Raw genomic sequence first — 25,971 nt, 5'->3', positions numbered from 1 at the left:
TTATTTTTAAATTTTTTTTTTTTTTTTTTTTTTTTTTTTTTTTTTTTTTTTTTTTTTTTTTTTTTTTTTTTTTTTTTTTTTTTTTTTTTTTTTTTTTTTTTTAAGCGAAAAAGATAACATTCTCGTTATTATTACTCCCGTATTATTATTTAAATAAAGAAAATAAATAAACATTCTCGTTTTATAATTTCTCAGCTTTAATTTATGCTTTAAATAAAGGATTTTAGAAATAATATTTCATTTTTGGTCATACCAAAAAATAACATTTCTAATTTTTTTTTTCTTAATTTGAATCGATCAACTATGGAAAATTTAAATTTATTTATTTTTTTCGTGATTTTTTCCAATTAAGCTAAAAAGACAAATTTTACCTACAAAACACTTTCAAATAGTGACAAAGAGCTTCTTTTTTTTCCAATTTATCTAATTTTTGTACTTTAAAAATTACTGTGATACGGACTAGATACAGAGTAATATTTAGGATAAAGATTTACACGGTTTAAACAATTGTACTTTAAAAATTACTGTGATACGGATTACATACAGAGTAATATTTAGGATAAGGGTTTACACGGTTTGAACAATTTTTTATGTTGTTGAAATGACAATTGATCCTACTATACTACTACTGTCATGCATGTTATAATATATTGACATTATAATTTTAATGTTAACTTTAAATATTTTAATTATTTACAAAATGAACTTAAGGAATTTGCTAATGTTGACTTGGATTGCTTGACTCTTTTTTTTTTTTTTTCAATATTTTAAGAGAATAAAGTTATTTGAAATAAAATATGGAGTATTTACTAAATCAGATGGAGTGATATAACTGATTAAGCTTTTGGCTTTTTTGGTTATCAGCTGAATTTTTGTTGGTCAATTTGAACATCTCAAAACGCTTATTTTAGCGGCATTTAAATTGATCTGTGTGACCACTGAAGCAAAGGTTCCATAGCATAGAGCAATAGAGGAGCTATTCATTCATTTGGAAAATTTTGAAAGTTAAAAGGATGTAATTGGTTTCAATCAATAGTCGAGGACCAATTTGTAAATTTAGCTATAGTCAAGGGACCATTTTGGGTATTTACTCTTTTTTAAATTTTAATGTTTATTATTATTTAATAATAATAATAATAATAATAATAATAATATTGTTGTTGTTGTTGTTAATGTTATGTGAGATGAATTGAAGTCTATGTGAGATGACTTCTAATGCTTTAGGCTTTAGCCATTTCGGTCTTATTGAAGGCTCATCATAGGGCAATGAGCACGCTAGTGTCAACGTTCCCGCTAGGTGACAATTATCAAACTTGTTGTCTACATCCCATCCCGGACCTTGTCATTTCGGATCTAAGGCGGGGGTTACCAGAGAAGGTAGTCTAGGATTAGGCCTCAATCTCAGCTCTTGCAAGTATAACCCTACCTAAACCTATTGCATGTGGGGCACTTCACACACAAGAGTCAATATAATATAAGCATTCCACTCCCAATGAGACATCAACACATAGTCACAATTACCTTGATCAATTCATACACAACACAAGAAAATAGGATCCAATTCACATGAAGATTATAATCAAACATTTTTTATATATCTAGATAAAAGTAATTGAGCAATCAATGGAGGAAATTAGAGAAATTAAATGCAATGAAGTTACTGGCCTACTCAATAGCAATTGCAATCAATATAATCATCAAGAATTCCAATCAATGAAGAAGACAATCCAAGCTTTCAAGAGAGGTTGTCAATCTCACCCAAATTCCTATCAATAATTCACCTTCTTTACGATTGAAAAGTGTGTAAGCTTGACATAGAAGATCTAGAGAGTGTTTCTAATCTAAAAATATGAAAACTACAATATGAAAATGTAAAAATGAAAAGTATCACTAAGAATCCCGCCAACAAGACTTTTAAACTTTGCACTCTGGTAGGTGTACGAGCCCATGTACGATCATACATGCTCTAATTTTGCTCGGTTACGTTGCTGCCACGATCGTGATCCAGTTTGCAACATTTCAGCCTCCTCACGTACGAGCTCATGTACAAGCGTATGACAACTGGTACACCATCCGACTTTCATGCGGCTTTCCTCATTTGCCCCTCTTTTGCCTCCAATTACATTTAAACCACTCAAATGCCTTACAAGTGTTCCGATAATGTAAGTGTTCACATGAGAATAAAGCAGTTAAGCACAAAATTCACCCCAAAAGGACTCAATCAATGCACAAAATATCACTCAAACACCCCATAGAATAAGGCATATTTGAAACTCATCAAGATATAACTTTGATTGAGACTTATTATGTTTTTTAGATAATTAACGAGACATATTGAAGTCCAAATTTAAAGCGTGATCAAGTTTCAGCGTGAACTCAACTTGCCTAGGTTCAAGCTTGACTTGCTTACACCTCTACTCCTGATTGGATGATTGAATTAGTTAAGATTATTTAATAACTCGATATATCGCAATAGAGTGACAATTCATAAAATATTATCAATAATTTAATATGTAACTTCATATGTAGTACCCAACCTAGCCACAAAACCCCCAATCCATTCCCCTCCATCTCAAATGACACCGTACCATTAGACATAGTTTAATTTCATTCAATTGACTCAACTCATTCCCTTCAACATTTAACTATATATATAAATAAGGATTAGAACAAGGAATTGTCCCACCCTCATGATGTATCAATTCCAAGTCTTTTAATCACTGCACACAAAACATCTTAAACCTCCAATTCCTCCTATTTTCATAGAAGCAAATTGGGTTTATGCAAGGGGTGGCTCAAATCCTCGACCCAATTCTCATAGTAACCAAGAATTCTCCAAATACATGCTAATGAAAATGTACATCAAACATTAACAAGATATAAACACAAACCTTCACGAACACATGAACCCTAGGTTAGAATTCTTCCCCCTTTTTTGCAATAATCACAAATTAAGCATCAAGATAGCTAATACAACCCTAACTCAAGTCCAAAAACTAAGTACTCATGATTAAATATCATAAACAAACAAAAACACAAGTAATAAAGATACATATTGCAAAAGAAAGAGATAAGGGAAAGAAAGCTTCTCTATTGAAATGGATGGTAGAATCTTGAAATCCAAGTGTTGAATATTTGATTACAAGCTTCAAATATGTTTAGAAACTTAAATCTAAACCTAATATAACATAAAAATATGAAAGAAAGTGAAAGAAAATGACTAGGGTTCGAAGGGGATTGGAGCCGAGTTGAAAATGCTCAAAACAAGCTTAAATATGAACAGAGCAGGGGTGACACGACCGTGCCAAAAATAAGCCTAAAACTGATGCTGTTTACTGCCCTATTGGCACGGCCGTGCACTTGGACGTGTCTTTTGACCTTCAAAATTTTGAATTTGTGGTTTTCATGGAAGTTGTAGCCCTTCGAACCTTTTTTTCTAATGGCGCGATGATCATCTCATTTGGACATTCGTAGGCTATGATATGGTCCAAATACAAAGTAGGGACTGAAATGAGCAAAAATTGCAATGCCTTGTTCTTTTGCTCTTCTTTTGTTTTGGTTTGCCTAATTGACCAAGGCCATTGGAAACACCACTCTTAGACTCTCTTATAAGTGTTGCATCCATCTCCATAGCTTCATATTTGGCCTCCATTTGACTCCAACGCCGACCAAAATGTATGAAAATATGCATCTTTGTTTCCAAAGCCGCTTTCCAACTCATACTCCTTATGCAAAATAACACAAATAAGCTTTGAAATGATTAGCAAACAAAAATGATCTACTAAAATGGGGGAAAATATGGACAACTAAACACTTATCATTTACTAATTCATTAATCCGATTGTCGTGTTTTAGTTATCTCACGGTTAACCCGAAGAGTCCTTACGCTTGAACGTGCAGTCCTCTTTTGCCACATCAACCAACTTTCGTTTTCCATCTACGAGGACATGATGATGTGGGCGGCCATGTGAAATTTTCCTTGTGTTTGTAAATTAGAAAAATAACTTATAGAAAATGAGTCATTTTTTAGAAAATAGTTTCATTTTCAGATTTTAGTTGCATTATGGAAAACTTTCTAAGTGTGTTTGGTTCATTTTCTGGAAAATGAGTAAAATTGTATAATTAAACATTTTAATTATTTTATTTCGAATATAAAATTTTTATAATAATATTAAATATAATTTTATCTATTAAAAAATTACTAATTTTCGGTGAAAACCAATAAAAATTAGGGGTGTAAAAAAGTCGAGTCAATCGTTCAAGCACGATTAGTAATGGATGGGATTGAGCTTGAGCTCGGCTCGTCAATTCTCAAGCAGCTCGAGCTCGACTCGTTAGGCTCGAGTGTTCGAACACGAGCTCGAGGGCTCGAATTTTTGAGCTAGAGCTCAATTGCTCGAACTTTTAAGCTCAAGTTCGAGTTTGGCCTATTTAACTTCATGCTTCAATTAATAATACAAATTGTTGTACCCATACATAAATAATGAAAACTGTAAAAATAAAAAATCAGTCGTCCAAACTTCAAAGTTCAAAGCACTTAAAACAAGCTCTCAACTTTACATCATTTACAAGTCTACGACAACATTGGTCCTTGATTATTATATTCCTTGTACATTTCAAAATGTTTCTTCAAAGCTAGATAAACCGAATTAAAACTTCAAATTAAAGAAAGACCTGCAATTTGTTCTTGCACCTCATTATTAGTTCCATAATTATTTTCACCAATCGCACTACTTGAAGTGTGTGAATTTTGCGGGATAGATGAATTCTCCGTAGACATGACTAGAGAAAAACAATAATGAAAGTATGAAACCAGTTAGCACAAGTAATAATAATCAACTTAACAACTAGTATAAAAGAAAACAACAGTAAAACTTATGACATGGTGCAACACTGCAATGTTAGCACATTTTGCAAAGGTAAGCTTATGAGTCAATATTTATATCACAATCACTACAAAGTTGGCACATTTTTACTAGCTCCTAAATCTCCTATGAGCAAGATTACTATCCAAGCTCGTATAATCTAAAAAACATGATAATGAATTTATAGAGTATTTAAAAGCAAGAAATACAGATCCAATAATAATGATTCAGTGACCCGATCGAACACATTATGTAATGAACAAACCCTAAATAATTTCTCAACAATAAGGACTTCCACAAACCCTAAAACGTAAACCCTAATCCCTAAATAATACATATTTCCTCAGACAAACAGAAGCACATGACGATAGAAAATAAACCAAACATAAACTATCATCCTCTATTGCTCCAACACAAGATTGAATCATACAAGCAGACAGGGAGAAGGGGAGGGGAGGGGAAGGGATATATATATATATATATATATATATATAGAGAGAGAGAGAGAGAGAGGGGTTAGTGAGCGGCTCGACGAGTCACGATCCTAAAGTATTTAAGCTCGAGCCGAGCTTTGACCGAGCAGCTCTACTCATTTACAGCCCTAGTAAAAATATTGGTTTCCCTTAAACGGAAACCAAGGTTGTCATTCTTGGAAGGTCTAAGGAAAATGACTTTCCCCAAATTTTAGCGAGAAGTCATTTACCCCAGGCATATGTTTTCAAGTCAACAAAAAATAATTTCAGTTGACTTGATTTTTCTGCCACATCCAAACACTAAAAACCCAAACACACCCTTAATTGAAAGCTGACGCAATCTGAGGACAGTAGAGATCAAGGCAATAACAGGTAGGAGAAACCCAACTCAGATCACATATATAGATTAAACTATCTTGAGATTAAAGAACTAAAAAAAAACGCATTATTATATAAAAACGAAATGAAATCGTTTAATTCATTAAATAACTGAAATGAAAATGACAGACAAATGATCTCATCATCTGAGTATCTATCTGAGATTCTGAGAATATAACAAAACTATTGTTTGCTGACAGACAAACAAACATTAACTTAAAAGCATATATGTAATAATAATGGAGTTCAAATTTCCCGCGCAAAACATAAATTAAATATATAAATTTCACAGCCTGAGAGTCAAGTCCAATCCTCCATCCTCCTCGTTCATTTCTGGAGTATTCATTGGATTGGAGTTGATAACCATGGAAGCAGGCCTGATAGGGGTAACCGGAGAATTATTGGCGGGAACACTTCCCCCTGGAAAGGCGTTGCCGCCGCCGGGGAAAATCATCGCCGGCGGCGGTGAAACTTGAGCAAGGAGGGAACCATTTCCCACCGCCGGTGGAAATGGAAAAGGATAGGGCGGCCTGGCGGCTGGAATCTCCGGCGAGGGAATGGGATTTCCGGGCAGGAAACACGGCGGCTTTGCGGCGGCGACCGCCTGGTACCAGTTGTTCGCCTGGCCGCCGCCGCCGGGAAGAGGCGGAAAGCCGGCCAAAGGAGAACATAGAAAACGAGGGTGCAAGAAACCATAATCCATGAACCCACCACGCCGCTCATTTTTCTTCGCATTCTTCTCCATATCTCTCTCCATTTTGTGCGCGTTTTGGTGCCCTCCCAACGCCTGCTTGTTGCAGAACTTCTTGTCGCAATATTTGCAACAAAACTCCCTCCCCGCCGGCGCCGCCGCCTGCGGCGGCGCCGGCGAATCTTCTCCGGACTGCCCGCCCGCCGCCGCGCCCACCTGCAAATCACCCTCACCCACCTCTTGAACCTTGATCAGCTCCTCGATCTCCGCAATCGCCTCCGACGCCATTGTCAATCGCCCTCGCAATCAAGATCGAAGATCGATCAGACAAGTTTGTTTCAGACTCTGTTTAGTTTAATTAACATGTACTAGGTAGTTCAGAGAGTTCGATTTATATAGGAAGAAGTATCACATTATTGTCTCCTAACATAGTAAGTCATCGCTTTCAATTCTATGCTTTTAAGGGAATTTCAAAACAACGTTCAAATTTTTTTGCTATATTGTCACATCACATGTAAAAAAGCGGTATCCGAAAATAGATAGTGACAAAAATACCTGTATTGACAATAATATGTTTACAATTTTTCAAAAGGCATACAAGTCAACATTTACTTATTATTTTCTAGTTTGAGAACACCGCATTCTTACGTCAGTATTGTAACATCTTTTTAAAGATTTTTATTTATACCATTTCGGGTTTATCCTATTTAGGAAAAAAGTAGGTACATGAATATGTTTCTTAATAATATCTTCACTTTTGAGCATACCATAATTAGTATTGGGGATAATGGTCTGAACTTGTAGAAATTAACCATATGATTGAAGCGCTTAAAATAGATAACATTTCAAGTCTTCGTTAGTACCTTAGCTTAATCAATTTCATGTTCATACTCTGATCTCCGCATAAATATTTTACGGTATATTATTGGATTTTTCCTACAAATGTTTAGATTGAATAATACTAAAATATATGGAAATTAGATTTATATTATATTGGTGCTAAATTTGGTGTTATAAGAAACCTCTAACAAGCATGCATACGTTTTCAAAAAAAAAAAAAAAAAGCATGCATACAATGAATGCACATTAACAACCTTGCTCATTTCATCATTTATAAAATAATAATTTACCTTTTAAGTTTTAACTCTTAAATTTCACAGAGATATAAAACATAATACTAATTTAGTAATGAATATTTAAATTTGGAACTATTTTGAGAAAATACGATAAAATTATTCGTGAATGACTAAATATAAAAATATAACTATAATTGAAGTTCAAATATGGAATTAACCTATTATATTATAAATATCTTATAGTATAAAAGATTTGGTACACTTTCATTATTCTTTACGAGTATTTAATTTTTTGTCTATTTTTGTAGATTTTTTTATAATAATCATTAAATGTTTTACATTCATTAAATATGTAACTTTTATTCGATAATATTAAATTAATTAACATAATTTTAAATAGTGTTTATAGAAATCAATTTTCTGTAATCAAATTGGTATAAAATTCCATTTGAGGAGTCAATTTACAAAATTTTGGGTAGCAACGGTAGGCATCCTTGTTTAAAATTATCCGTCAATGACTAATTTAAGTATAAAAATATAACTATAATTGAAGATTACATATGGAATTAATCTATTATATTGTAATATCTTACTATAGCATAAAAGATTTGGTATGCTTTCATTATTCTTTACGAGTATTTAATTTGTCTATTTTTGTAGATTTTTTATAATAATCATTAAATGTTTTACATTCATTAAATATATCTAACTTTTATTTGATAATATTAAATTAATTAACATAATGTTAAATAGTGTTTATGGAAATCAATTTTCATTACTCAAACTGGTATAAAATTCCATTTGAGGAGTCAATTTTCAAAAGTTTGGGTAGCAACGGTAGGCATTCTTGTAAAAATAAAAAATAAACTTATTCCATTTGGAATACAAGACTCGAATTAATTGAGAATTTGAAATATTTACTCAATTAATATTGAAAAATGCTAAACACCCTACAATTGTAAAGTACAAAACAACCAATTCTCTGAGACATTAGTTTTATTTTTATAATTATAATTTTTAACTTTATTATTGGCTAGGATTTTGCCCTGTCATGAAGTGGTAAAATTAGGAGTGTGTAGCATGTTCATTATTGTAATAATGGATATATACTTAGTTGGATTAATATAGGTTGGTAAGAGAAATAGTATCTTTTAATTAGTGAAAAATAATCGTCTTAGAAAATTAATAGGAGTAAATAAAAAAATATAATAGCATTTTTGTAAAAATGTAGAAATATTTTGTGAGTTAATTTTATTTTTGGTCCTAGATTTATAGGTGTCAATTTAGTTTTAGTCATTTTTTTCTTCAAAATATTCCCTGGTTATAGTATTATTGAGGCATGACCATTTTTTGTCCTCCGTCAACAACACCGTTTAAATTGAGTTAAATACAATAGCATTTTGGTATATTTAGTTATAAGTGTTAAGTCCATTTACTTTTGGTCCTAGATTTATGGCATGTTTGGTTCATGAAATTGGTTAGGAATGGAATAGCATTCCTTGGAATGACCTATTCCATTGTTTGTTTTGTTCATTTAATCATGGGAATGACATTCCAAGGAATGAGTTATTACCTTTGCAAAGGGAATAGCCATTCCTTGGGGGGCTATGGTATTAGCTATTCCCATGCTCTTGGGAATAGCTTTTACATGATAAATACTAAAAATACCCTTTGTACATTATTTAATATTTATACTTAATAAATATAATGTATTATATAAATGTATATATATTTAGTTAATTATAATTTTTACCTATCAATATATATAAACACACACACAAAATAATAATAATAATAATAATAATTATTATTATTATTATTATTATTATTATTTTTATTTTTATTATGCATACATACACACATGTGTATTTGTTTATATATGAGTTGTCCTTAATTATTATTATTATTATTATTATTATTATTATTTTATAAGGGTATTTATGTCTTTAAAACCTATTCTATTTCCATTCCTTTAACCAACCAAACACTAGAATATAATTCTTAAAGTCTATTCCTTCAACGAACCAAACAATATTATATAATTCATATTCTATTCCTTACCTATTCCATTCCCCGTGGAATAGCATTCCTATTCCCTCCAAATTCATTCCGTGAACCAAACGTGCTATTATATATGTAATTTCATTTTTAGTTTCTTTTTTTTTTTTTTCAAAACTTCCATGTTTGTCCTAACAACATTATTGTGGCAGGATCATTTTTTGTCCTCCATCAATAAATATGTTTAAATTACATTAAAATGACGTTATTAACTACTCATCAAAACCATCCTTTTTTTTCTTCTCAGTAATAGAACCACAAGTCTTATAAATTTGTATGAAGTAGACTTATGTAGTAGACTTAAGCTTTGCCATGAAGTAGACATGTGACTTTTTCAATTACACTTTTTTAGATTTTGCAGTAGACTTATGTATTGATAACATTTTTTATTACCAATAAGAAAAAGTGAGGATTTTGACAGGTTAATAACATCATTATTAATGTGATTTAAACATATTTGTAGATGGAGGACAAAAAATGGTAATGCCACAATATTGGATTACCTTAGAGAATGTTATATTGCTGAGAATGTTAGATAACTGAGAATGTTAGATTCCTGTGTTTTGTTTAAAATTGAAGTAGGTAAATATGACAACCGAAATAAGATAAATGGATTAAAATGCCAAAAGCTCAATATATTATTAGTAATAAGATAAGGGAATGTGAGATTACTTAAGAAATTGGGGTGCATCTCACATTCCCTTCCAATAGCTACGGGAGGTTATGTACATTCCCGGGGAATGTTATATAACTTGAACCAAACATGTAAATCTTATATTCCCAGGCATGTAAATCTTATATTCCCAGGCAAATATAACCTTAGTTATCTTATATAACTTGAACCAAACGCCCTTTAAGTCTTAAGTTGACACAATGCAGCTGAAAACAGTAGAGATCAGAGGCAAGAACAGATAGGAGAAACCCAATTCAGATCACATATATAGATTAAACAGTCTTGAGATTAAAGAACTTTAAAAAAAAAAAAACTTATTATTATATCAAAATGAAATGAAATCGTTTAATTTATTAATTAACTGCATGCTATGAAAATAACAGACAAATGATATGATCTGAGTATCTATCTTAGAACATAATGAACTTATTGTTTGCTGACAGACAAACAAACATCTATCTTAAACAAAAAAATATATATATATTATATTTAATTTAAATTCTCCAATCACCCCTGGGTTTCCTCCTCATCCCGCCGCCGTATTTCCTGCCCGGCAATTCCATTCTCTCGCCGGAGATTCCAACCGGCAGGCCGCCCTATGCTTATCCATTTGCATTGGCGCCGGCGATGACTATCCAGTCCTCCATCATCGTCATCGCCGGCGCCGGTGCAAATGGATAAGCATAGGGCGGTCTGCCGGTTGGAATCTACGGCGAGAGAATGGAATTGCCGGGCAGGAAATACGGCGGCGGGATGAGGAGGAAACCCAGGCAAAGCCAAAGGAGAAGAAAATAGAAAACGTCGCAGTATTTGCAACAAAAATCCCGCCCCGTCGCCGCCGATCTTCTTCTCCGGATTGCCCGCCCGCCGCGCGCCATTGTCAATAGCAGTCGCAATCAAGATCGGAGATCGATCAGACAAGTTTAGTTTAATTAGCGTGTACGAACGAGGCAACTTAGGGTTGTATTTATACTGGAAGAATTTCAACAGAAGTCCCTGTTTTTTGTGGTAATTCTAAATTTAATCTTAGACTATTGTTTTTGTCATTTAACATCCTAGAGTATTATTGTTTGGACACTTTTAGTCGTTCTCATGACTTTTTCTATTTTTAGTAAAGATATGTTTATCTTTTTTTTTTTTTTGGTTATTTTTCGGTTTTAACCAGTTTAATTTGTGTAGGAATTATATCATAGAAAAATATGAAGAGACAAAAATATCCTCACAAAAAATAGGAAAAGTTATGATCGAGAAGGACTACAAGTGTCCAAAAAATAATAGTCTGAGATGTTAAATGGCAAAAACGAAAGTCTGGAACTAAATTTGGAATTGCCACCAAAGACAAGAGACTTCTGTTGAAATTAACTCAGAACAAATATTACATTATTGTCGTTCTATAATAATAATAATAATAATAATAATAATAATAATAATAATAATTATTATTATTATTATTATTATTATTATTATTCCTCTCTCCTAACATAGTAAGCCATCTCGCCTTCATTTTTATGATTTTAAGAGAATGTCAAAATAATATTCAAAATTTTTTGCTATAACGTTACACATAAAAAAACTGTACTTTCAAAATCGAAAGCGGTAGAGGTACTGACAATAATATGTTTACGTATAATTTTTCAAAAGGTGTACGAGTCAACATTTACTTATCACTTTCTATTTTGAGAACATGATATTCTTAATTATGTACGACATTGTAACATTTATCTTTTTAACATTACCGGTTTATCGTATTTAGGAAAAAGTAGGTAAGTATATATATTTATTAAGAATATCTTCACTCTTGAGCATACCTTAATTAGTATTGGGGGTAATGGTTTGAATTTGTACTAGCATTATGTCTAGAAATTAATCATATTAAAGCGCTTAAAAATGGATATAACATTTCAAGTTTTCTGCTTTAGTACCTTAGCTTAATTAATTTCATGTTCATACTCTCCCCATAAATATTTTACTGTATATTATTGGATTTTTTCTACAAATGGTTAGATTGAATAATACTAAAATATATGGAAATTAGATTTATATTATATTGGTGCTAAATTTGGTGTTATAAGGAACCTCTAACAAGCATACAATGATTGCACATTAACAACCTTGACTATTTCATCATTTATAAAATAATAATTTACCTTTTAACTCTTAGATTTCACGTGAAATATAAAACATAAATACTAATTTAGTAATAAATAATTAAATTTGGAACTATTTTTAAAGCTAACGACAAAATACGATAAAATTATTCGTCAATGACTAAATAAATATAAAAATATAACTATAATTGAAGATTAAATATGGAATTAATCTATTATATTACAATATCTTATTATAGTATAAAAGGTTTGATTTCACGGGAAATATAAAACATAAATACTAATTTAGTAATGAATATTTCAATTTGGAACTATTTTTAAAGCTAACGACAATATACCATAAAATTATTCGTCAATGACTAAATAGATATAAAAATATAACTATAATTGAAGATTAAATATGGAATTAATCTATTATATTATAATATCTTATTATAGTATAAAAGGTTTGATTTCACGGGAAATATAAAACATAAATACTAATTTAGTAATGAATAATTCAGAAATATAAAACATAAATACTAATTTAGTAATGAATAATTCAATTTGGAAAAACATAAATACTAATTTAGTAATGAATAATTCAATTTGGAACTATTTTTAAAGCTAACGACAATATAATATACCATAAAATTATTCGTCAATGACTAAAATAAACATAAAAATATAACTATAATTGAAGATTAAATATGGAATTAATCTATTATATTATAATATCTTATTATAGTATAAAAGGTTTGATTTCACGAGAAATATAAAACATAAATACTAATTTAGTAATGAATATTTCAATTTGGAACTATTTTTAAAGCTAACGACAATATACCATAAATTATTCGTCAATGACTAAATAAATATAAAAATATAACTATAATTGAAGATTAATCTATTATATTATAATATCTTATTATAGTATAAAAGGTTTGATTTCACGGGAAATATAAAACATAAATACTAATTTAGTAATGAATAATTCAGAAATATAAAACATAAATACTAATTTAGTAATGAATAATTCAATTTGGAAAAACATAAATACTAATTTAGTAATGAATAATTCAATTTGGAATTATTTTTAAAGCTAACGACAAAATACGATAAAATTATTCGTCAATGACTAAATAAATATAAAAATATAACTATAATTGAAGATTAAATATGGAATTAATCTATTATATTGTAATATCTTATTATATTATAAAAGATTTGGTTTCACGGGAAATATAAAACATAAATACTAATTTAGTAATGAATAACTCAATTTGGAACTATTTTTAAAGCTAACGATAAAATTATTCGTTAATGACTAAATATAAAAAATATAACTATAATTGAAGATTAAATATGGAATTAATCTATTATATTGTAATATCTTATTATAGTATAAAAGATTTGGTATACTTTCATTATTCTTTACTACGAGTATTTAATTTGTCTATTTTTGTAGACTTTTTTATAATAATCATTAAATGTTTTACATTCATTAAATATATAACTTGTATTCGATAATATTAAATTAATTAACATAATGTTAAATAGTATTTATAGAAATAAATTTTCATTATCAAATTGGTATAAAATTCCATTTGAGGAGTCAATTTACAAAATTTTGGGTAGCTTAGCAACGGTAGGCGTTTTTGTATTAAAAAACAAAAACAAAAAAAAAAAAACTTATTCCATTTATAATGCGTCTATTAAGATTCAAATTAATTGATAATTTGAGATGTTTACTTAATTAATATTAGAAAATGCCAAACACCTTGCAATTACCACGGTAGCCACGCACAATACAATCAATACTCGATTGATGTGACAAAATTCGAGACATTAATTTTATTTTTATATTTATAATAATTATAATTTTAACTTTATTAATGGCTAAGTTTTTGTCATGTCATGAAGTGGTAAAATTAGGTGTGTGGCATACCTATTAATGTAATAATATAATGGATATATACTTGTTGGATTAATATATAGGCTGGTAAGAGAAATAGTATTGTTTTAGTGAAAAATAATAGTCTTAGAAAATTCATAGGAGTTTAAATTAAAAAAAAAATATGATAGCATTTTTGTAAATATGTAGGTGTCTTTTGTGAGTTAATTTTATTTTTGGTTCTAGATTTATATGTGTCAATACACCTTTAGTCATTTAAAAAAAAAAAAATTCCTATTTGATTAAATATTATTGTAGCATGACCATTTTTTGTCATATATATATATATATATATATATATATATATATATATATATATATATATATATATATATAATTTTATTTTTAGTCTTTTTTTTTCTCAAAACATACATGTTTGTCCTAACATTATTGTGGCAGGGTCATTTTTGGTCATCCATCAAGAAATATGTTTAAATGACATTAAAATGACGTTATTAACCACTCAAAATCCTTTTTTTTCTTAAAATATATGGAAATTAGTTTGAATATTTCCTACAAATTTTTAGATTGAATGCTTCTAAAATATATGGAAATTAGATTTATATTATTGGTGCTAAATTTGGTGTTATAAGGAACCTCTAACAAGCATACAATGAATGGTTTAATTTAATATGAATGGTTTTTGGTTGGTTTTCAAAAAAAAAAAAAAAAAAAAAACAAGCATACAATGAATGCATGCACATTAACAACCTTGACTATTTCATCATTTATAAAATAATAATTTACCTTTTAACTCTTAGATTTCATGTATGGAGATATAAAACATAAATACTAATTTAGTAATGAATAATTAAATTTGGAAGCTAATGACAAAATACGATAAAATTATTCGTCAATGACTAAATATAAAAGTATAACTATTTTTTCAAAAAAAAAATAATAATAAAAGTATAACTATAATTAAAGATTAAACATGGAATTAATATGTTATATTATAAATATCTTATAGTATAAAAGATTTGGTATCCTTTACGAGTATTTAATTTGTCTATTTTTGTAGATTTTTTATAATAATCATTAAATGTTTTACATTTATTTAATATGTAACTTTTATTCGATAATATTAAATTAATTAACATAATGTTAAATAGTATTTATAGAAATCAATTTTTATTAATCAAATTGGTATAGAATTCCATTTGAGAGTCAATTTACAACATTTTTGGTAGCAACGATAGACGTTCTTGTAAGAATAAAGAAATAAACTTATTTCATTTAGAATACGTCTATTGAGACTCGAATTAATTAAGAATTTGAGATGTTTACTCAACTAATATTGAAAAATGCTAAACACCCTACAATTGTCAAGTACAAAACAACCAATACTCCAATGATATGGCAAAATTTGAGACATTAGTTTTATTTTTATAATTATAATTTTAAACTTTATTAATGGCTAGGATTTTGCCATGTCATGAAGTGGTAAAATTAGGAGTGTATAATATGCGTTAATTGTATGCGTTTAACATATTATGTATCTTCAATTTATTTATAGATACATATCGTGTCCACAATCTATTAACTCTGGCCCATGGTATAATTTGCTAATAGAGCAATTATTATACCATGGACAAGATTGACCACATAATGTACTTTTTTATATACTAAAATTACATTTTTAATACAATAAAATTTTATTTTTTTAAGATATATTATTTGAACACTGAGGGCATGTTTGGTTGGCAGGAAAAGATTTTCCATGGGAAGTGGGTTCCCTAAAATCAATTTTCCTAGGTTTGGTTGATTGGAATTTATATTCCAATGGAACTAGAGTTCCGCATTTCACAGGAAAACAAAATCCGAGGGGAGGGGTGGTATTTTTTTTTCCGGGTTAGTTGGGAACAAAAAGTGAGATACTAGGACTATTATACCCTTTGGTTCTCCAGCCCGTTTCTTTGCTTCTCTTCCTCACTGCCAAACTGGAAATTGGAAAGCTAGAACTCCAGCAGTGCCTGTGACGGTGAACCTCCTCAAGACCGGTGGATCTGCTAGCTGCCGGCCGCCTCGCCCTTGCTGCACCTGCGCCGCCGCCTCGTCTCCACCCCACCGCAACGCTGCTTCTGCCCTCTGATTTCTGCCTCTCTGGCTTTGCTGACTGCTTCGCACACGAGAATGAGGAGTTGAGGATTGAAGAATGATAATTGGAGCTGAACTGCTGAAGAATGAAGGAAACCTAATTGGGGTTGTGGGCTATGGTTTACTAGGCCTCAAATAATAATAATAATAATAATAATAATAATAATAATAATAGTATAAGGGGTTGTGGTTTACTGGTTTAGATTTTTGATAATAATAATAATAATAATAATAATAGGGGCATTTGGGTCTTTATAAACCTTATTCCTTATCATTCTAAATCCAACCAAACAACAGAATTTATCTTCATGTTAACTAATTTTCCACGGAATTTCACTTTCACTTCCCTTCAAATATTTTCCGCGAACCAAACGAGCCCTGAAAGTTCATTATTCGGTAGTATACAACATATGGAGTAATAAACTTTCACCACACAAATTATGTACTATAAATTGTCTATTGGGGCACACTCAAACAATTAAAATATTTATAATTTTTTACTACTAAAAAGTTGTTTGAGCTTTAGGGCTTCTTTGGTTAACAACTTATCCATAAATTTTTAACGAATTTGACCATCTTTAACAATTTAAGTTGGTCAAATCGTTAAAAAAACCGTTCAGTAATCAACAATTTGGAGTACCAATTTAGCTCCAAACGGCTGATTTTAGAAACGCTGCATGTTGCAACGTTTCTCTTTAGCATTTTAGGCAAACACCCTGAATACTTTAATTAAAAACAAATTGTTGTTTAAAGAAAAGCCTCACGCTTCTTTAATAATGAAGCGTGAGACTTCTCTTCTACTGTGCATCCGAAGTGAGAATTAGATGGGCATGGATGAATAATGGGGCATTGAGCTTCCCTTTTAATGAGAGAACTCAACGCCCTCTTCTTAATTTTTTTCGATGTGGGATCAAATTTGATCCCATATCACTTTTTTTTTTAATAATAATAATAATAATAATAATAATTATTATTATTATTATTATTATTATCTTCTACTACCACTGAGAATGTCCTTTTGTATCTTTTACTAATTAACCGCTAACATTAAACAGCTAATTTTACCAAACATTCTTTTACAAATTATTGGTAAAATCTGTTAACATAATTCACTATCCTTTACCCGCTAACACAAACTGCTAACCGTTGATTGCTAAATAAGACCATAATTCACTATCCTTTACCCGCTAACACAAACTGCTAACCGTTGATTGCTAAATAAGACCTTAAAGTTCCTTGTCAAAAATGACATTCTTGACCACTTTGGTATTTAAAAATTTTTTCATAGCTATTATTAACCATCTATCTGAAACGATTGAGATTATTGATTAATTTTTTTTTTATATAAATATAACTACACAAAAGAGTCTTAAAAAAATTACACAAAAGATAAATTGCAATAAAAAGAAATTATGCAACGCCTATGAGTAGTAAAATAATTTATTTAGTTAAATTATGACCGCGTCCCCCCTAATACAAATCGCGTTGTTCCTTAACTAAGAAACCAAACGGTGCCTTAATTTAGAAGCCAAAATCCCTCAACGAACTCTTAAGGACGAAGCAAAGGCTGGTTGTTTATGTGTCAGTGTAAACAGCGTTATTAAGATTTAAGAGATATAAGGGGAACACAGAATCTAGCGATGATGGAGATGATGCAGTATAAGTTCAATTGTTCTCTCTGCTTTGTTCTGCTTTGCTTACTGGGGATCTTCCGATTAGGGTTTTCAGCTCAAGAGCAAGTGATACAAATGAGGAGCAGCACAACTCCCTCTGCTAGGCCTCTTCTGGGCGGACTTCGGAACTGTAAGGGAAACCCAAACGATGGAGAAATTGAAAGCCTTGGTCGATTCGCTGTGCTGGAGCACAACAAAAAAGAGGTATTTTTTGTTTTTTTTTTGTTTAATAATTGCCGCCCTATTGTTTTGTCTGCTTGAAAATATTTCTTTTTATAAGGATTAGTGTTTGATTCATAGTTTCATGTGGTGTTATGCGTTTTAGATGTTGAATGTTACCTTAAAAAAGGACCCTTATAAACCAACCTAGTTAGTCTGTAGCTGATTGGCTCAAACCAAGAAGACCACTTTGCTAGGAATATAACTTGTAACTTTAAGAAATTCATTGGTATTAAGGATGCTTGTATTCTGAACAGAATGCCCTTCTTGAGTTTGCGCGAGTTGTCAGTGCCAAACAGCAGGTTGTTGCTGGTATGATGTATCATCTTACTTTGGAGGTGATTGATGCTGGTAAGAAAAGGATGTATGAAGCTAAAGTTTGGGTGAAGCCATGGATGAGCTTCAAACAGTTGCAGGAATTCAAGCGCGCCCATGAGGTCCCTTCATTTACCACCTCTGACCTTGGCATCAAACATGGTAATTAATTGTAAAGCTTCTTATGTACAGAACAGGGATTTCTTGTTCGAGGTTATGTGTTTGCTCGATTCTGATTGCATTAGTGTGTCTCTTATCTATTTGTTACTTATTACTTGCTAAGCTTGTTGTATGTTTGCTCCATGGTGAATATCATTCATCTTCCTATCCATGTTTTGCTTAATGAAGAGGAAGTTCAATATTATGCTGTGTTCATGTAATGCAGGTAATTGAGAATTACGTCAAGTTTGAATTGCTCTTGAAAGTCGTATCAAGGAAGAGAAGTTTAAGGTTATTCTCAGTAAGAACATCGAGGGGAAGTTTTACTTGGATCATATGGAGCAAGACTACTCATGAATACTTACTAGTTCAATAATGTCGAGTATCGCCTGCTGGCTGCTACTCTATCAATACTGTATTAGTGTGTGTGTTTGCCTTTACACTCATAGTTACCAATAAATGACTTCAATGTATGCAATGAACATGTCTGTACATATTACATGTGTGTATATATATCTCTAAAATTTTAATAATATTTGTCTATCTTTAGGTGCTTTTATGTACCAAATTTCAGAAATTAACACACACAAAATGTCATTTGTAAACATTTATGCTCTAATTAAATAAAATACAACTTTTTGTATATGTTTTGATCTAACTGCAATTTTGTTATGCATATTTCTGTAAAATCACTGCAAATGAAGTCATACTACTCTATCCTGGATAGCATGGCACTGAAAAATTTGACTTCATGCTGTGCATATTGCTTTTGTCTTTGCCTTAGCTCCTTGTGCACAAGCTTCACATCCCTGGCAGACAAAAAAATGGTATTCGATCTGATACCAAATTGAATGATGTGTTTTTGTCTCAACTAGAAAGCTAGTAAGATTAACAAACCTGTTGTTTGGATCCAGGGCTAGAGCTTGCTTGATGTCAATTTCAGCCTTTTCGAGCTCAGACATTCTCAAGTATGCCTGAGACCTTCTGAAGAGCGCTTTGGTATTACACGGATCAATGCCTAGAGCCTGCATTTATTGAAGTCATATGTGTTAAGATGGAACAGATCTTACAATTATCGAGATTCTTGCTAGAGAAAGTTTTCTATTAAAGGGTGAACAGACCTTGCTGCATAACCTTGAAGCCTCTAAAAAGTCTTCCAGTTTCAATTTACATGCAGCATTGTTCAAACTGCAGGACAAGTTCAACGCGTTTGCCTGGCGCTTCTCATCTGCAGTGAAAGAGTGATCAAACTCGATGTACTTTGATGCCTGCACAAGGTAAAGTTGACACACTTCAGCATCTAAGATTATCGAGTAGAATGTTTATTGCTGGAATTTTCGACATTTTCATTAGTTGGTTGAATTTCTTCACACCACATTCCTTTTCATACTTCTTAGAGGCATGCTGGAACTTCCCAGATTTGAACAGAAGGTTCCCCTCTTGCTTATTTCTCTCACAAGCTTCGATTTTCTCCCGTGTGTCCATCTTCCAAAATGGCTTCTCCTGTGTCAAAGAAAGCGCGGGTAAACATCATATCGACTTGGCCAATGAAGATAAATTTGCATCAAGTACCTTGGTGAAGTCAAGCAGCTTGACTTCATAAATCAATGGAGATAATTCTGTTGTCTTTTCTTTGCAGCCATGGAAGTAGTCACTGCAGATTCTAACTCGTGCTTCCTCTCCTTTTCGCATAGTCATGATTGCCTGATCCAAACCCTCAATGATTTGATCTGCAACACAGTTATCAATCTGCAAACTGGCCATCTGAGAGAAGAAAAATGCAGTAAAATGCAGAGTTTCTTGTTACCTTCTAAACATAGATACTCAAAAGGTTCTTGATCTGACCCTTTTCTTTCAGTGATTGTTCCATCTTCCAGCTTGCCAATGCACACCACTTTGATGCATAAACACAATACACAAATGTGAGAGAGAAGCCATATTTTTGACCTACTGTTAGGGATTTGATTGCGAAACCTTTTGTTTAGTTTACCTTTTACAAGGGCACCTTCGTTAGGACGGTCATAGCCTTCGCCCGCTTTGATCAATGTCTTGAGAACCTTCTTATCACCCATTACATCAGTGACACTTTTCCATGACACCAGTTCAAGATGGATACTTAAATTTGAAGTTGGTGGAATGCTACCAATAATAGAGTTTGTGTTTGTGTTTGTGTTTTCATTTGTAAGAGCTCCAAAGCCATCTGGAATTTATGTTTTGGTAACTTAAAAAGGTTTTAAAAGGACAAGACAGTGCAGACAAAATTATGGTACTCACAAAAAGGCTTCACTGATATGTCTGCAATCTCCCCCTTTCTCATTGTCTTTACTGCTTTACTCATGGCTGGGCAGAGAAATCCTAATGGCAGCAAAATATGTCAAAAATTCTTGAAGTGAAATGATGACAGAGGAAAGAATTTAATCTGTGTGGATAGTTTAACTCACCCTCTGTTAGGGAAAATTCCACCCCATCATTAGATTCAGAAACAACATCTTCCTTATTCTCAGTCCTCATGGTATACTTCACTGCAAACCAGAAAGACCAGATATGCCATAAACTCAAACCCAATATACAAATGCTTCTTTTGATAAGTTAAAACTCAAACCCCATCCTCTCAGATGCTTTGTTGGGCCAGGGTGTGGGGGTCCTTGAGGTTGAGGATTCAACCTTTCGGGAGCAAAAAATCTAAGATAGTACTGTCAAAGTGGGCCGGCCCTCCCTAGTTGTTCTCGATAGTACTGTCAAAGTGGGCTGGCCCGCCCTATTAGGCCTGCCTCATTGCGGGCCAAATTTCTAGCGGACTTTTGCAGGCCGGCCCGTTAGACCTGTGGGCAAGGGTTCATGCAACTCTAGCCCGCCCTATGCGGGTTGTCGTCGCTCCTTCACAATTGTTTTTTTGGTAGCCATAACCCGCCCCACCGCGGGGTGGGGTTGAATCTAGACTTGACTGATTAGTTTCATCTCCACGGGCTTTGGCCCACTTTCACTAGTTCCAATCATGGTCCACACAAACTGTGTGGACCATACTATTAAATAATGCACATTCAATATAAAAATAATGTACATTCAATATAAAAATAATATACATTATATTCAGGGAATGTATATTATTTGTGTACTGAATGTACATTATTTTTATAGTATAAAAATAATGTACATTCAGTACAAAAATAATGTACATTCAGTACAAAAATAATGTACATTTAGTACATTAAAAATGTACATTTGATTATGGTCCACACAATAATTTGCCCACTAGCTCTCGAATGAGGTTGAATCCAGACTTGAGTGATTAGTTTCATCTCATGGGATGCAGACCGTATGTAAAAGAAGTCTTGGATTGGAGGGAGTAAAAGACAAGACAAGAAGGAAATTTACCAAGAACTTGATCAGCATCTCTAGGGGTAGCCCACCCTTCACCTTCCCTCACAATCTTCTTCAATATTCCTCCATCGCCGGCGACATCTCTGATCGACTTCCACGACACCATTTCTATGTCGAAAACCAGAGTGGAATCCGGAGGAATAATGGGCGGAGAGCCAGCCTTCCCATAACCCAAACATGGAGGAATAGTATACAATGCTCTTTCTCCCTTTCTCATTGTAGCAATCCCAATATCCCACCCTTTTATAACTTCACCTGAAACCACAAAACATACCCACCTAAAGATACACAAACTGCTTGAGTTGCTGTAAAAAACTCATCAAGAAATGGTTACCTTGCCCCAATTTGAACGTGAAAGGGGTTCCCTTTTTACGGCTTGAATCGAAGTATTCTCCATTGCCATGGAGCTTTCCACTGTAATGAACTGAAACCAAGAAAATGGGATAGTAAAATAGATGAAGTTTTCATGCATGGAAAACATATGTAAATGCTATATAGATTCATAGTGTAGTTTGATGGTAAGTTAAGTTACAGTAAATGGTACAAATCCCGCATTAATGTACCTAAAAAGAAAGTGAAAAACTTTAACCAAGTTAGTTAGACTGTTGATTTGGTAATCACAATGTTACAAGTTTGACTTTTAACAAACTGGTTTTCTTCCTTATGGTCCTTTGCCAGCTAAAGTCACAAGACGGGTTTGCCTGGTGCACACTCTTGGATAGTGACGGTGGGTTTTTCTCGTTATTCAAAAAAGTGAAGAAGAAAAAGAAATATATATGCATACCATGGACTTCATCTCCAGGAAGTGGAGTCTGCCATGAGTTTCCCTTTTGGAGAATCTTTTTCTTGAGGCCTTCGTTGCCAATTTCTTTCTCTGGTAAGTCTTCAGCTTCAGATTCTGACATTTCTTTTGATGGAATGAAATGGATAAGTTCGGTGGAGAAGGAGGGAACCATATTTTGAGTTGAAGATAAGTCGTTACGATTTGGTTGCCTTCCACTTTCAGCACCATTCACTTGCTTTTCTGGGCTTTCTCTGTGTGTCTCTTCTTCTAATGGATTGGGCCTTTCTCCTGTTTGGCCCAATATTTCCACATTGCAAATTATTCTGTGGACCTGGTCCACCTTGCAAGTTGGACCCGCGTCTAAAATACACAATTTACATACTCTATGTTTACAATTTATATACTAAATGTCCACAATTTACATATTGAATGTTCACAAATTTTCAGGTCCATCTTACAAGGTGAACCCGAGTTCATGGTATAATTATTGTTTCCACATCGTCCAATTAAACTATGTTAGCTTGTATGAAATAGTATAGGGAAAATGACACTTTTGTCCATAAAATTATAAGGGGAATAACATTTTTCTACTTCAAATATGCCTTACTTTTTCGCCCCCTAGTTCTTTTAGTGTTGTGTTAAAAGCCACTTTGTGGACAATTAAGAGACAAAAATTTACTTCTTAAACAATTTAGGGACAAAAAGTGATCACAAAATAATTGAAAGATAAAATATACTACTTCCTTATAGTTCAGAAACAAATTTAAAAAGTACAATTTTTCCAATATTAAATGCTGTATACATATAATCTTTTATTTTCCCTTTTAAAATAAAAATTGGCTAGATATCTTTTCAAAAAAAAATAAATAAAATAGGCTAGATACCAATACACACACTCCAATAACATTCAATGATTAATATGCTCAAATAATGACAGAAAAGTATTGAAGCCCAATCATTAATCAACCCCACCTACTTATCCATCTATTCCTAGTGGCTTTACTGCATAATATGCAACTTCTCTAGTGTTTTTTCTTTAAATAAATTAAATTAAATTAATTCTTTTGCCTTTGGTGAACACTTAATTAATGTGTATAGGGAAGCATATAGAAATGTGATTTGAAGAGAAAAAAGAAATTGTGAATATCTCTCTTGAGACTTTTTATATAAAATGGTATATCTATGTTACTAGACTATAATAAAATACTCTATATCATTATATGATTGTTTTTGTTAGGATCAAACTCCTCTTCTGCCAACCTTAACGAGGATCAAGTGATTACCACTACACTACAAATTATAACTAATAGTGAAAACATAATTTTATTTTCTTAAACTTATATGACAATAAGCATCATGTTTCAATGACAAGATATATACTGGATTTGGTCATCCAAAGATTCCAATATTAGTCGTTACGCATTGCTTTCACATATATAATAACACAGAGTGATTACTTAATATTATAGAGTGATATGATAATCATGATTTTTTTTTAATCAAGACATTAAGTATTATAAAAATTGAAAGTCAATGGACCATTTAATTTATAGTCCAATTGAAAGTTTGTTGATATAAAAATTAATAAATATCAATAATTAAGGAACATTCATGGAATTAACTCAAACTAAATTTTATCAACTTAGCTAAATAGGTATATAACTTTGTGGAGACACCATCATATATGCATGATAGCATTTGCCAGATTTATTTTATAATCCACTTTCTCATCGGCCAAACAAATATTCTTTCATATATTCTATGGTATTTATTTATTGTAATATTCTAGATGACGAGAGATCACATTTAGTATGTAGTGTATTATAAACCCTTACTCCAATCTAATTTAAGCTATTAATAATATTAGATTCAGAGAATTTGTAATTATAATTCCAAACAATATTAAAAATAATGGAGTATATTTCTCTTTCAATACCGCACCCATTTCCAAGGATTAATTAGAATCAATACAAGTTGGGAAAAGTAACTAACAAGATTATTATTCTTTTTTTGAGTACTACAAGATTATTATTCTTGATTGTCACAATTGTCTTTTTTTATATATAGAATTTAGGTTAAGTAGTTACATAAGTAGGATTCTTCCTTAAACGGCTAAGTGTGAGTATATAATATTCTAGGAAAAAACTTGTGTGAAATCGTTTCACGAGTCTCAATTTGTGAGACGGGTCGAATCCTTGATTAATGAGATCACATATCTCTCCATTAATCAAAGATTTGACCCGTCTCACGAATTGAGACCTGTGAGACGATCTCACACAAGTGATACCTCATATTCTTTGATGTTGATGATTCTTGTTTTATTGGTTGATGTGTGGGTTTTTTTTTCTTCGTGACAAGGAAAACTTGTAGTCATTATTCAAAAATGTGCACTGAGTAAACTTTGTTTTTGTATAATACGGAATAGTTCACTAATCACACATGAGAAGTAAATCACAAATCAATCAAGAGAATATTGACAAAAATTGAACTCTTGATCTTAAATAGGAGAATCATACTCTAATCACTCGACTACCCTTTTTGGGGTAATAGGAAAACTCAAATAGGTTGATGTGAGATTTCTTGTAATGTGTTTAGATACGTTTCGTACCGTAGTTTTTTTTAATTAATTGTTGGAGTATAATGTGATATAAATCCAAACGTGTATGGTAAATCTAATATGTTTTTGTTTTTTTGAAAACAATATGTTTTTGTTTTTATATGATTTTTGTTAAGAATCCCAATTCAATTAACGAAGAGTTTAATAACATAAAGGTATTTGATTTGGAAAGTTTTATTTCAAACAAAAAACTCAATATCAGCTCGTAACAAAACACTTTGTTGCCAAGGGCCTTGTGGTCCAGTGGCATCAAACCCTTTTCACTGAGGCAATACTGACTCTGCATTGTAATAGAGTTAATAGTATTCAAAAAAAAAAAAAGCAAAACACTTTGTTAAATGTCTAATTTACTTGAAAGGTAAAGTTATGGTTTCAAATCTACTCAACAAATATACAAATACGATTATAAAAAGATCCATTTCAAATTCTAGATATCATTCGTCGGAAAATAAATTATTTGTGTCACAAGTT

The 25,971-nt window shown here is 31.6% G+C and overlaps 3 protein-coding genes across 4 annotated transcripts; 1 reads left to right on the top strand and 2 right to left on the bottom strand.

The window, feature by feature from the left end:
- Positions 1 to 6,002: 6,002 nt before the first annotated feature.
- On the bottom strand, positions 6,003 to 6,695 carry LOC116006817 (zinc finger protein JAGGED-like). The gene has a single exon (XM_031247314.1). The coding sequence runs from the start codon at positions 6,693 to 6,695 to the stop codon at positions 6,003 to 6,005; it is 693 nt and encodes a 230-aa protein (XP_031103174.1).
- An 11,167-nt stretch (positions 6,696 to 17,862) lies between these two features.
- On the top strand, positions 17,863 to 19,251 carry LOC116006856 (cysteine proteinase inhibitor-like). Its single transcript, XM_031247355.1, has 3 exons — positions 17,863 to 18,229; positions 18,502 to 18,721; positions 18,945 to 19,251. Exons 1-3 carry the CDS (start codon positions 17,993 to 17,995, stop codon positions 18,950 to 18,952), a joined length of 465 nt encoding a protein of 154 aa, XP_031103215.1. The 5' UTR covers positions 17,863 to 17,992; the 3' UTR covers positions 18,953 to 19,251.
- Positions 19,252 to 19,310: 59 nt separating this feature from the next.
- Positions 19,311 to 23,237, bottom strand: LOC116006855 (70 kDa peptidyl-prolyl isomerase-like). 2 transcript variants are annotated; one of them, XM_031247353.1, is made up of 12 exons: positions 22,884 to 23,237; positions 22,434 to 22,523; positions 22,094 to 22,354; positions 21,160 to 21,240; positions 20,993 to 21,073; positions 20,709 to 20,918; positions 20,526 to 20,612; positions 20,291 to 20,448; positions 20,099 to 20,221; positions 19,840 to 19,986; positions 19,616 to 19,743; positions 19,311 to 19,527 (listed from the first exon to the last, which is right to left on the bottom strand). In XM_031247353.1, exons 1-12 carry the CDS (start codon positions 23,053 to 23,055, stop codon positions 19,428 to 19,430), a joined length of 1,638 nt encoding a protein of 545 aa, XP_031103213.1. In that variant the 5' UTR covers positions 23,056 to 23,237; the 3' UTR covers positions 19,311 to 19,427. The 2 variants fall into 2 exon arrangements, with proteins under 2 accessions (XP_031103213.1, XP_031103214.1); XM_031247354.1 differs by lacking the exons at positions 19,311 to 19,527; positions 19,616 to 19,743 and having other exon boundaries at positions 19,885 to 19,986; positions 20,109 to 20,221.
- Between the last annotated feature and the right edge of the window lie 2,734 nt (positions 23,238 to 25,971).

Source organism: Ipomoea triloba, chromosome 15, assembly GCF_003576645.1.
Source record: "Ipomoea triloba cultivar NCNSP0323 chromosome 15, ASM357664v1".
Taxonomy (NCBI): domain Eukaryota; kingdom Viridiplantae; phylum Streptophyta; class Magnoliopsida; order Solanales; family Convolvulaceae; genus Ipomoea; species Ipomoea triloba.
The sequence above is the reverse complement of the archived record's forward strand: the minus strand, read 5'-3'. Positions and strand labels throughout refer to the sequence as shown.